The sequence below is a fragment of the Micrasema longulum genome, unplaced genomic scaffold (genome assembly GCF_059751315.1).
Source record: "Micrasema longulum isolate JH-2025_06_02 unplaced genomic scaffold, ASM5975131v1 h1tg001476l, whole genome shotgun sequence".
Classification (NCBI taxonomy): domain Eukaryota; kingdom Metazoa; phylum Arthropoda; class Insecta; order Trichoptera; family Brachycentridae; genus Micrasema; species Micrasema longulum.
In genome coordinates, this window is record NW_028278661.1 from 245,625 (window position 1) to 256,820 (window position 11,196).

The following is an 11,196-nucleotide window of genomic DNA, read 5'->3' on the forward strand; positions in this document are numbered from 1 at the left end:
AAAAATAAATAATTAAACTCAGGCACCGTTTTATCTTGCAAAACTGATGAAATAGTATCTGTTAAACTTCTCAACAGCTGGATGGCAGTGGATGAGCTTTCTTTAGTCCAATCTATCAGTTTGCTGTAACCCGTGGCTTTAAGGTAAATACCGTCATTGATGAAATGTTTGGTAAATGACTTCTTTGTTAATTTTCAGTTGGAATGTCTGGCCGTCAACTATTGTAATAAAGTAACAGGATCCACAATGAAAACTCTATTCCAACGTTCCCGCAGATTGAGGTGTCTTCTCATGAGTGGAACTAGTAAGAAATAAAATTATTTACAACTTGATTTGTTGTGTCCGCTTTTTTCCAAATTTAAAAATGAGCACCAAAAGTAAAACAAAATTGTAAAAGTTATATACGTCATTTTAATTAAAATTTTCTGCTCTACAAGGTATTGTGTTTGCCCTCACATTACACATATAATTATTAACATACTACAACAGAGATGTAGAACATTTCAGAGAAGGTAATATAGAAGTCGAGCCATCTACAGGGCTTGTGACCTGTCATAGCCACTTTACACACTGTGTAACATTAACCATTCTGCCCATATTTTAACATCTATATTCCTTCAATTTTTTCGTCTGTTGATGTTTGTGAAAATTATGACAAACTCAAAATATTGTTGATAAATCAACCTGGTCCATGAAGAAGTATAGAAATTTACAAAATAACATTTTTAGGCGTTGCCCAGTATGTAGGTGAAATAATTCAATTAGATAAATCTCACCCGCATAAATAAAGGTTTCAGCTCTTTAACTTCACAAACATCAACAGACTAAATTATTTAAGGAATATAGATGTTTAATCGCACTTTTCCCTCTTTTTAATTGTTCCAAGAAGCTAAATTTTTAGACCTAAGACAAATATATTGTTTTCAATGTTTAAAATATATATTTAAGAACCAAAATTTATTTACAAGTAATTCAAATAGATCAAGTCAAAGAAGGAATCGTGTGTTAGAAATACCATATTGTAAAACGAGGCTCGTACGGAGACATGCATATTTAATAGGCCCAAAATTTTAAATTTTTTTTTTTACTGATAATATTTCATTGATTCCAAACTTTCAAAATTTTCCTTCTTTTAAAAAACACTCACTTCCTGGATTCAAACTAAAGATATGAACTCTTTCTATGATATATTTTGTTGCCCTTTAGTAAAAGAGAATATTTTGATGTTTTTTTTAAATATTTTTTTATTTCCATTTTTAATTACTATAAAAAAAAAATACCATATAATAATTTACAGAATATTTTATTCTCTCTTTTTTATGTTACATAAAAATATTATAACTGTCCATTATTTATTATAGGAGCAAAAATTCATTTACATTTTCTTGTATACCCACAAACAGGCCATGCCTTTGTGGGATTTTTTGTTTATTATTTTTTCTATTAATATGTATTTCATTGCTTTGTAATTATGCTTTATTTTTTTTAAACTCTGTTTTACCTCTTATTTATATTGTAAAAAAACAAAAAAAATAAAAAATAAAATAAAATAAAGAAATATGGGCAGAATGGTGAATGTTACACAATGTGTAAAGTGGCCACTTAAACCAGCCAATGACAGGTCATAAGCCCTGTAGATGCCTAGACTTCTATGTTACCTTCTCTAAAATGTTCTTCATCTCTGTTGTAATATGTTAATAATAACAGCTCCCGGGGAGTTGGATCCAGTCCTTGCCTACAAAAATTTGAACAAACTCAAAATATTGTTACACATATAATTTTATTTAATTACAAGCCTTCAAAATGGAATGTCAAGTAAGCATTTTCGACACCACCTTCTGTCCGCGTTCAATCAAAGAAATAAAGCTGCCAAAGCTGCTCGTGATATTTGCGCAGTGTACTGTGAAGATGCTGTGAATTATAATTTTTATAATCATAATTTGTTGTAAAATACATTGACTAATTTGTTAGATATTTTGTTGTTGTGTCGTCTTGTTCTTTTCATTATAGTAATTGAATTATTTTTCAACAATACTTTGAGTATGCCCAAATGATTGTAGACAAGGCTGGGTTTCACTTCCTAGGGAGTTATAATTGATATTATTGCAGCAGAAAGGGAAAATATTTTTGAGAAGGAATATGGAGGTCAAGCCATTTACTGGGCTTATTTCTTTTTTTAATTTTACAATACGCCCAAGGGGCATTTACAAAAATTAAACAGGTAAGTACAAACATAGTAAGTAATAATTTTTAAAAAAAATAACATTTTTTTTTGTTGTATACATGTAGAAACAAAAAAAATCAAAATAAAAAGTGAAACTTTGCATAATAAAAAAGAAAAGAATATGGATATAAGAAAAATGTTAGAATTAAAAAGCAAATTGTAAATAACTTGTAACTGGTTGTTTCACGCTGTGTAACATTCACCATTCTACCCATGTTTAAACAGCCACATCTCCTTAACTCTTCCATATGCATTAGGTGAAAGAGCTGAAACCCTTATTGATGTAGGGAGATTCATCTGGCTGAATTATTTTTGACGTTGTTTTTTTTTTCATATTTTTAGATCTTCAATCAGAATACCTGATGCAAGTGGAGTGGGAGAAGTCATCAGTCCAAGAGCTGGATATTACAGGCACGGACCTTTCTACCGAGTGCCTTATTGACATGTTGACCAGGATTCCCAACCTTCGATTCCTGAGCGCCGGACAACTCAACGGCTTCAATGATTCTGTTCTCAAAAGTTTCATGGAGTCTGGAAATTTGAGGTAAATAATCTGGTATACAATAAAGAAGCTTAGGGATTTTAAAATTTTTATTTGTAGACACTTAAGTCTAAAAGTTTTTAAAAATATTTTATGTATTATTATCAGAACTATTATTTTTTTCGACATCATTGGTTGATCTGCCAACTGATCGACCAACCTGCCAATGGTTATGGCTGCTATCTCTATGTTGAACAATATTACTTTGGACATTGTCATTTTTCACGTCTCTGAGTCTTCACGTTTTCGTTACAAGATTCTCTTACTTTTGAACATATTATTCTCAAGATATTATGAATATCTACATGTTATTTTTATGTATACCTAATTTTACTGACTTTTTATTTTTATTATTTCTGTATGTATGAATTGAGATACTTTATTTAAACGTACATATGAATAAATAAAATTAAATCAAAATAAAATAAATGTGATGTAGTTCAAAGTAGTAAATTTTTATTAATTTTTTCATACGTTTACAAGAAACTTCGCCACACAACTAAATGCTCTAATTTTAACTTAATTTAAGAAAACATTTTTCGTATCCAATTTCCCGTAGCACTAAACTTCCTCGTTGAAATTTATTGCAAAAGAGAGGGAAAACATTTTTGAGAAGGAATAACTAAGTCTAGGTATTTACATGGCCTATCAAATGCCTAGACTTCTCTAAAATCTATCAAAATAAATTGTTTTACTAAAAAGTTTTACTTGAATAGGGAAATATCACATACTACGAATACCTATAAAAATATGAAAAAAAAAATAAATGATTAATTGTATTTTTAAAATCAATGTGGATATTGTGGAGAGAAAATATCAATAGCCAGGAACAAATAAACATGAATCGTGACGTATTAGAGGCGTGGCCAATGGAATGACCGTTTTTGCGGGAATTCAAAATTACAAATTTAAAAACATTTTTTATGCTACTAATAATTACCAAAAAATTTGTTTTTTACTGGACAGTATTTCAAATACCTTTATTCATTACAAAATGTAAAAAAAAAGTGATATTTCCCATAATAAATTCTAAGTTAAATTAAAATAAATACTTATAGAATTACTTTGTAAAGCACCTTTAAGGTACTAAAAAATAAAACCACGCTATAAAAGTTCATCGGTCAGTATGTGTTTGAGATATTTGACTTTTGATTTTATATTCTCAATGTTGTTATCGGAGAATACAGGTGGTGGTGGCGCGTACTTGGAAGATGAGCGCGTATGTTTAAATATAAGAACCATCTATCAGTCTTGTTAAAAGTCTTTGCAATGTGCGGATCTGAAAAAAGAGGATACAAGGCCCTTAAAATGGATCCTAGTGAGTGGTGGAGGCTTTTAATGCAACTCTGTATTCTAGCGGACCAAATGAAAATATTTTTGATTCATTGTAGAAACTTGGTGGCTCTGGATTTGGACAGTTCGGACAACTTGACAGACGACGCTCTGTACAAATTCCTCTCTCGCTTCGGTCAACAATTGTGGGGTCTGGTCCTAAGCGGAATGCCACACATCACAGACCAGCTATGGCAAAGTGTCTTACCCATTCTCACCAATGCCAAGTAATTACTGTTGCTTTTTAATTAACATATAAATCATACTTAAGCTGTACAAAAAGCGTTTCCGCTTCCTATAAAAGACGAATCAGAATTGGCATGAATCAGCTGCTTCGTTGAATAGAAAAGTAATTTTGTGTGCATAGAATTGAGAATAGTCCAGAAACCGCATACGAGCATCAAACAGAAGGCGACTAAACTACTCATAAATGAGTAGATTTACGTTTTGACTCATTAATTTCTTTGTAGATGTCGCTCAGTACGCAACTCCTGATTTGATTTCAACTTTGCCGTGTTGTGTCCTTTTAAAGTGTAGAAATACTGCTAGGATCTTAAAGAAACAGGATGGGATCACATTTCATGTGTAATTAGCAAATGAATGTGTAAGTAGCAAATACATTACTTAAAAATTGAATTATTTTTCCATCTGTCAGATTGTCGAAGAAATCAAAATGGACATTTCGTTAGCGTTGCCAGGATAGTAATTTTGTTTACCCTAATTTGCTCATCTAATGAGAGAACTAATGAAAATTGGACCTCGGATTAAACAACTCTGTGGTAGACATTTGACCGACATTATAAAGATAATGTTTTAAAGAAAACACCAAATATTATTTAACATGATATAAAAATATCCGTTTTATGTAAAATAAAATTTGTTTTATTTTTTAAGTTCAAAGTTCATTCATTCAATTACTCTTATTAAATGACCCTTTACTTATCTACTCTGTTGTGTCAATAAATATTTCCGCGTGCACAATAAAATTTTAGAGAAATTAACAGATTGCTTTTTTTTTTACCTTACATTTGTGTTATGATTATATTTTTTCCCATCGTGCAACATTACGTGATGACATGACGTGACGAAAGTGGGGCATAGTGAGGGGATTTTTGGACAAAGTCCGATGTATTCAAATATAATTCTATGCTCCTTTTGGACTATTCTTAATTCTATGTGTGTGTGTGAAAAAAGCATTGGAACAGAACTGCAGGATGTAACTTTGACATAAGTGAAACAAATATTCAATATTTTGTGGGAAGACGCAAACAATGACTCGTCAAAAAATGATACAGAAAAAACGGACATTAAATCTGAAGAAATTTCAGACTCTGATAGTACACAAATAATAAATAAGAGTGGGTCATAATCGAGAAAATACGGTCATATTTTTATTAATACTAGATTTTTATATATAGTCTCTGCAATTATACATCGATTTTAAATACTTTATAAACTATAGAATACGGTAAACATAGAGAGAATGACATCAGTTACAAAACTATTTTGACGATTCTATAATAAATCTTTATAAATGATGCTTTATATCACAAAATAAGCCGTACCTTTGGGGATCACTGGTAAAATCTGAGGATGTAAAAGCGCTCGCACCTGAGAATCAACTTCCTGTCACAATAGTTCTAGGCAGATCACAGTGACCTCAGGAAAGTAGGAATCACATCCAATTTGATTTAGATACTTTTTTAAAATTAAATATTTTATTTTATATTGATTTTTTTCTTTTAGGATCCTTGTCATGGGAACTCAGGAGAGATTGGGTGTAAATATTCATGTTGATCAGGTAAGAATTAAACATCCTTTTATTTTCAATATTAGTACTCGTATAATACAATAAAAACATTGGCCTTTGGGACCTAAAAATTCGGAGCTTCTTTGGCCAAATGACAAACCTGTATTTGACCCATCCTTTAGTTTGACTCCTGGTCATGTAGGAGTGTATGTAGGTGTGTTGGTGTTTTACAAGATAATTCTTTCAAATGTTAAATAAGCTTCTAACATCACTGCGACCCAAGTAGATCTATTGCGACGGGTCCCCTTAAATTAGTTATCACTCTCCAAAATTAGGTCTTTAAGGAGCCTGTCTACTGGGTTGGGGGCGAGTGTTCTCATATTGCTAAATCTCCTCCTCCAAGCCCGGATACATAATGTATTAGGCTATTAAGTAAGGGCGATGCTCTCAAATCATCAAATTTAATTAATTTATTTATTTAACTTTTTGTACATAATGTTATTTGTACATTGGCGGGCTTATTGCCAAATGGCAATTTCTTCCAACCAACCAATAAAATAAAAGTTTTATTTTTATAATTCAAGTTACAGAACATATTCAATAGAAAAAAAAAAGATTAAAAAGTTAAAAATATATAAAAATAGAAATAAATGTATTTGTTTATAAATTACCTTAAATCAAAACTATTACTCAATGGGAAAAAGGAAAAAGCGGAAAGAGGAAAAAGGAAAGGAGGAGAGATTAGGGAAGAGAAAGGAGATGTTTCTTCAGACGTGATTTAAACATTGTCCACCAAATTTAACCAATTGTCCACCGATGAAGTGGCTTTTTTCGCAATATAAAGCACTCACATAGAATGTGTAAAGGTGTTTCATCACCTGTACTGCAGAATTTTCATCTGGAAGTTTCATAAAGGTTCATTCTAGCTGGTGTTTATTTAATCCGCAGTGCCCTGTAAGGGCTCTAGTGATAATGCTCACTCGATTTAGGCTGAGCTTCATTAGGTAGAAAGCAAACCTTTGGAAGTACTCGTTTATTTGTTCCTTCGCATTGGTTCTGACCGGAAACTTTTCGACAGAGCATAAGGGTCAAAACCGCCAACGCTCATTATGTGTAAAGGATCTAGGTGTCTTCCATGATAGTAAATTACTTTTTGACGCCCATGTTGACAGCATCATAAAAAAGTCATTGCATGCGCTAGGCTTTATGGGTAGCTCTACGTCGTTCACTGTGGCAGACACTTAAAATCCTTAACTGTACATTAGTAAGAAGCAACTTAGAATATCCATCACAAATATGGAATCCTTTGTACAATGTGCAGATATCACGCATTGAAAATATTCAAAAGAAATTCGTAAAGTTCATGTGTTTCCGGTTGAAACTTAAGTTTAAATCCGATCAATATATTTAAATATGTAAAAAACATCACTTATTACCTCTGCAAAAACGTCGTGAAATAGCGGATATAATTTATCTACTAAAAATTGCCTCTGGTCCTGAACTACTATGCAAACTTTCTATTAATGTTCCTTCCAAAGTTCTAAGGAATAACCTTCTTCTTCATATACCTCATGTTTCATGTAATTATAGGCAAATTTCAAATTCATATTTATTAATTTATTATGAAAATAAAACTTTGTTATCAGTGTTACAAGTTTTATTTTCATAATAATTTATAATGAAGTGTTATGAAGTGAATGCCGATTCAATTAAAAATATCATATTTATTATTTAAAACTTTTAATAATTTTAATGTAATAACTAAATCATTAAACATAGATTTATTTACAATATTTAGAGTTTGTCCAAATTTTTGTAGACAGGGACTGGATTCAACTCCCAGGGGAGCTGTTTATATTAACATATTACAACAGAGATGAAGAACAATTAAGAGAAGGTAATATTACCTTACCTTACCTTCTATATAGAAGTCCAGGCATCTACAGGGCTTATGACCTGTCAATGGCTGGTTTAAGTGGCCACTTTACACAATGTGTAATATTCACCGTTCTGCCTATATTTAAACATCTATATTCCTTCAATTCTTTCATCTGTTGATGTTTGTGAAGTTAAAGAGCTGAAACCTTTATTTATGCGGGTGAGATTCATCAAATTGAATTGGACTTCTATATTACCTTCTCTTAATTGTTCTTCATCTCTGTTGTAATATGCTAATATAAACAGCTCCCCAGGGAGTTGAATCCAGTCCTTGTCTACAAAAATTTGGACGAACTCAAAATATTGTTGATAAATTACCTGGTCCATGAAAAAGTATAGAAATTGAAAAAATTATATTTTCAGGCGTTGCCTAGTATATAGGTGAAATAATTCAATTTGATGAATCTCACCCCCATAAATAAAGGTTTCAGCTCTTTAACTTCACAAACATCAACAGATGAAAGAATTGAAGGAATATAGATGTTCAAATATAGGCAGAATGGTGAATGTTACAGTGTGTAAAGTGGCCACTTAAACCAGCCATTGACAGGTCATAAGCCCTGTAGATGCCTGGACTTCTATATTACCTTCTCTTAATTGTTCTTCATCTCTGTTGTAATATGTTAATAGATTTATTTGCAAATAATCATAATGACGTACAGCTTTTGCTTTCTAAATAATTCGTGGTATTTTTTCTTTTCTTTTGGATTTACATTAGATTACTGGTCATTTTATGTTCGAGAATCTTTTTTAACTTACTGTGATGCTACTTGTGAAAACCTATTATTGGCTTATTAGTAATTTGTTTTGTTTTATATTTAAGATAAAAATATAGCTGTTGGTTATCCAAATAAAGAATTTAAAAAAGAATATGCTCCGATTGGGATTAGTTTATTATGAGGAGCAAATAATGAATGACTAGAATATCTAAACGTTTTTTTTTATGAGTTAAATTACTGTCTTTTGAGCAGATTCAAGAGGTAAAAATAACTAAACTTTTTTACAGCTTATGGATGGAATTGCCAATAACTGTCCTGTGCTGGAAAGGTTAGAGTTGAGATGGGATCCTGACAACTTAAGATTCTCCGACAAGAGCCAGAAGGCTATAGATATCCTTAGAGTTAAGTGCCTTAAGATGAGGTGTCTGGTTTTGAGGTATGTATTAATAAAACATTTTATTTCTTATATTATTATTTATTTTTATTTCACATAAAATATTATATTTTTTCTTTTATATATGAACACCTCACTGGGCATAACCTGTGTCGAGGCATTCATTTACATTATTTTTATATTATGTTCTAGTACATAATGAATAAATATAATATAATAGATAACACTGTATTGACATAAACATAAAACAAAAATAGCAGACATGCAACAATAATAGGGTATTATCACGAACGATGAATTTACAAAATAATACACTCATCATTTAGAGATTCATTATTGAAATCGTTTTCACCTCATCAAAACTCTAGAAATTGATATTTTCATTCATAATTTTAATTTATAAAATCAAAGCTAATTGAAACGCTATATTATTTGGTTGGTACTAAAAATACGTCACACCACGTAATTATTTTTTTTGACATTGGTATCATTGTTTATGGCGTTATTATCCCCTCTCCTCGACACTTCACGTCCGCCATTAGTGTTTTGGTCGCGTGTTGTAAACAAAACGAAACGTTTTAATTTACAACAACTTTTAGTACAACAGTTTTCGGGACCCAAATCCAGAATCCATTTTTTAGCAAATAATTTGAATTTCTGTTTATTTGTAATGAATTTTAAATCAAGAGGCAGTGTTGTAAATTTTGGGAGCAAGGTACATGTGATTCCTCTGACCAAACAACGTTGTCATTTTAGGTGGCACAAATAATTGTCTCTTTGTTATTCTTCTCATTTATTTATTTGATTGACGGACTTATGCAGTCCATTCTAACGATGGTAAATACAATTTCGTATAATAAATACAGATACTAATAAAATAAAATACAACTAAATAAAATTAAAGCTAGGAAAAAAAATAAAAAATTACTACCTCAAGACAAGATCCAGTCTATCTTAGTGATTTTTTTAATCTATAAAGCTCACTGTTTCTAGGTAAGTCAGAATGTTTTAATATCGAGCAGATATGAATGCAGAAAGTATTTAAATGTTTAAATTTATAAATGTCTATTTACCTTGCGTGATATGAAAAAACTGATTTCATACTTGAATTTAAGAGAAAAAATGCTTATAATATAATAAATCAAACACTGATTTGAGTCTACTGAACTCTTTATTTTATTTATTGCAACAGAGAGGGAAAACATTATTGAGAAGGGAATATGGAAGTCCCCTTCTCAATAATGTTTTCCCTCTGTTGTAATGAATTAAAAATGAATAACTCCCTAGATAGGAAATCCAGCCAGTCTGCAAGCATTTGGACATACTCAAACATAGATTTACTTACACCAAAAAAGTCCAGATCTTGTCTCGAGTTTACAATACGACACAATCGGGACATTGGTGCATGCGAGCCATAGTTTGCCCTGTGTTGCTCGAGGAACAGCGCATTATTATTTCGCAACCGGCGGATCGGAACATTGAATGCCACTTGTTCCAGTAACGATGATTCATCAATGAAGCCATTCAGTAAATTAAACATACATATGGAGTCAATGTTATTTCTACATTTTTGTAGACTTGAGATTTTTAATATTGACTCAATTTCTCCATAAGTGTAGTCTCCCCTCTCGAGGCCAATCATCCATGCTACTTTTCTTAGCAAACGATGATTTGATTTCATCCAAGAAAAGGTATATTAAATTTATATATTTATTATAAACATCTTTGACCTAAGGTATATTAAAAATAGGTGCGTAGGTTATCATCACCATAGAATTATAATGGTCCAGAAACCGCGTACCCCAAACTGAAGCCGACTATACTACTCATAAATCAGTAGTTTTACATTTTTTCATTGATTACTCTGTAGACGTCGTTTAGTACGCAACTGCCGATTAAAATTCAATTACGCAGTGTTGTGTCGTTTTTACATGCCAAAATACTGCTGGGATTAAAAGGGAATAGGGTGGGATCACATTTTATGTGTAAGTAGCGAATTCACAAACAGTATTAAGAATTCTATTATTTTACAGTTTGTCAGATTGTTAAATAAAACAAGGCGGACATTTTGTTAGTACTGCCAGCGTAGTTGAATTTTTCACTCGGCTTTCTATTAGTAAGTCTTTGTACTAAATATTAAACTCTATTAATTTACATCATTACTAAATGATTATTTAATTATTTTTTATGTTTGCCTTATATAACTACCAAATTTTTTTGAAAATTCAAGTCGGTAAAATATTTTTTGTGGTAAAACATTGTTTAAAAATTATCTTATATTTCTGTTATGATATTATA

General features: G+C 31.1%; 1 protein-coding gene and 1 long non-coding RNA gene across 7 annotated transcripts in view; one reads left to right on the forward strand and one right to left on the reverse strand.

The window, feature by feature from the left end:
- FipoQ (F-box/LRR-repeat protein FipoQ) overlaps positions 1-11,196 on the forward strand; it is a 32,987-nt gene that overhangs the window by 19,590 nt on the left and 2,201 nt on the right. For both annotated transcript variants that reach the window (XM_088235940.1, XM_088235939.1), the window contains exons 6-10: positions 199-304; positions 2,567-2,768; positions 4,157-4,324; positions 5,844-5,898; positions 8,792-8,940. In XM_088235940.1, the coding sequence (XP_088092066.1) occupies positions 199-304; positions 2,567-2,768; positions 4,157-4,324; positions 5,844-5,898; positions 8,792-8,940 (680 nt within the window). The remainder of the gene's footprint in view (positions 1-198; positions 305-2,566; positions 2,769-4,156; positions 4,325-5,843; positions 5,899-8,791; positions 8,941-11,196) is intronic.
- Positions 170-6,157, reverse strand: LOC148275268 (uncharacterized). 5 transcript variants are annotated; one of them, XR_015824075.1, is made up of 4 exons: positions 6,115-6,157; positions 3,830-4,044; positions 2,584-2,755; positions 170-301 (listed from the first exon to the last, which is right to left on the reverse strand). It is a non-coding gene; the product is annotated as an uncharacterized LOC148275268 (long non-coding RNA). The 5 variants fall into 5 exon arrangements; XR_015824072.1 differs by having other exon boundaries at positions 6,008-6,151; XR_015824073.1 differs by lacking the exon at positions 6,115-6,157 and adding an exon at positions 5,663-5,837.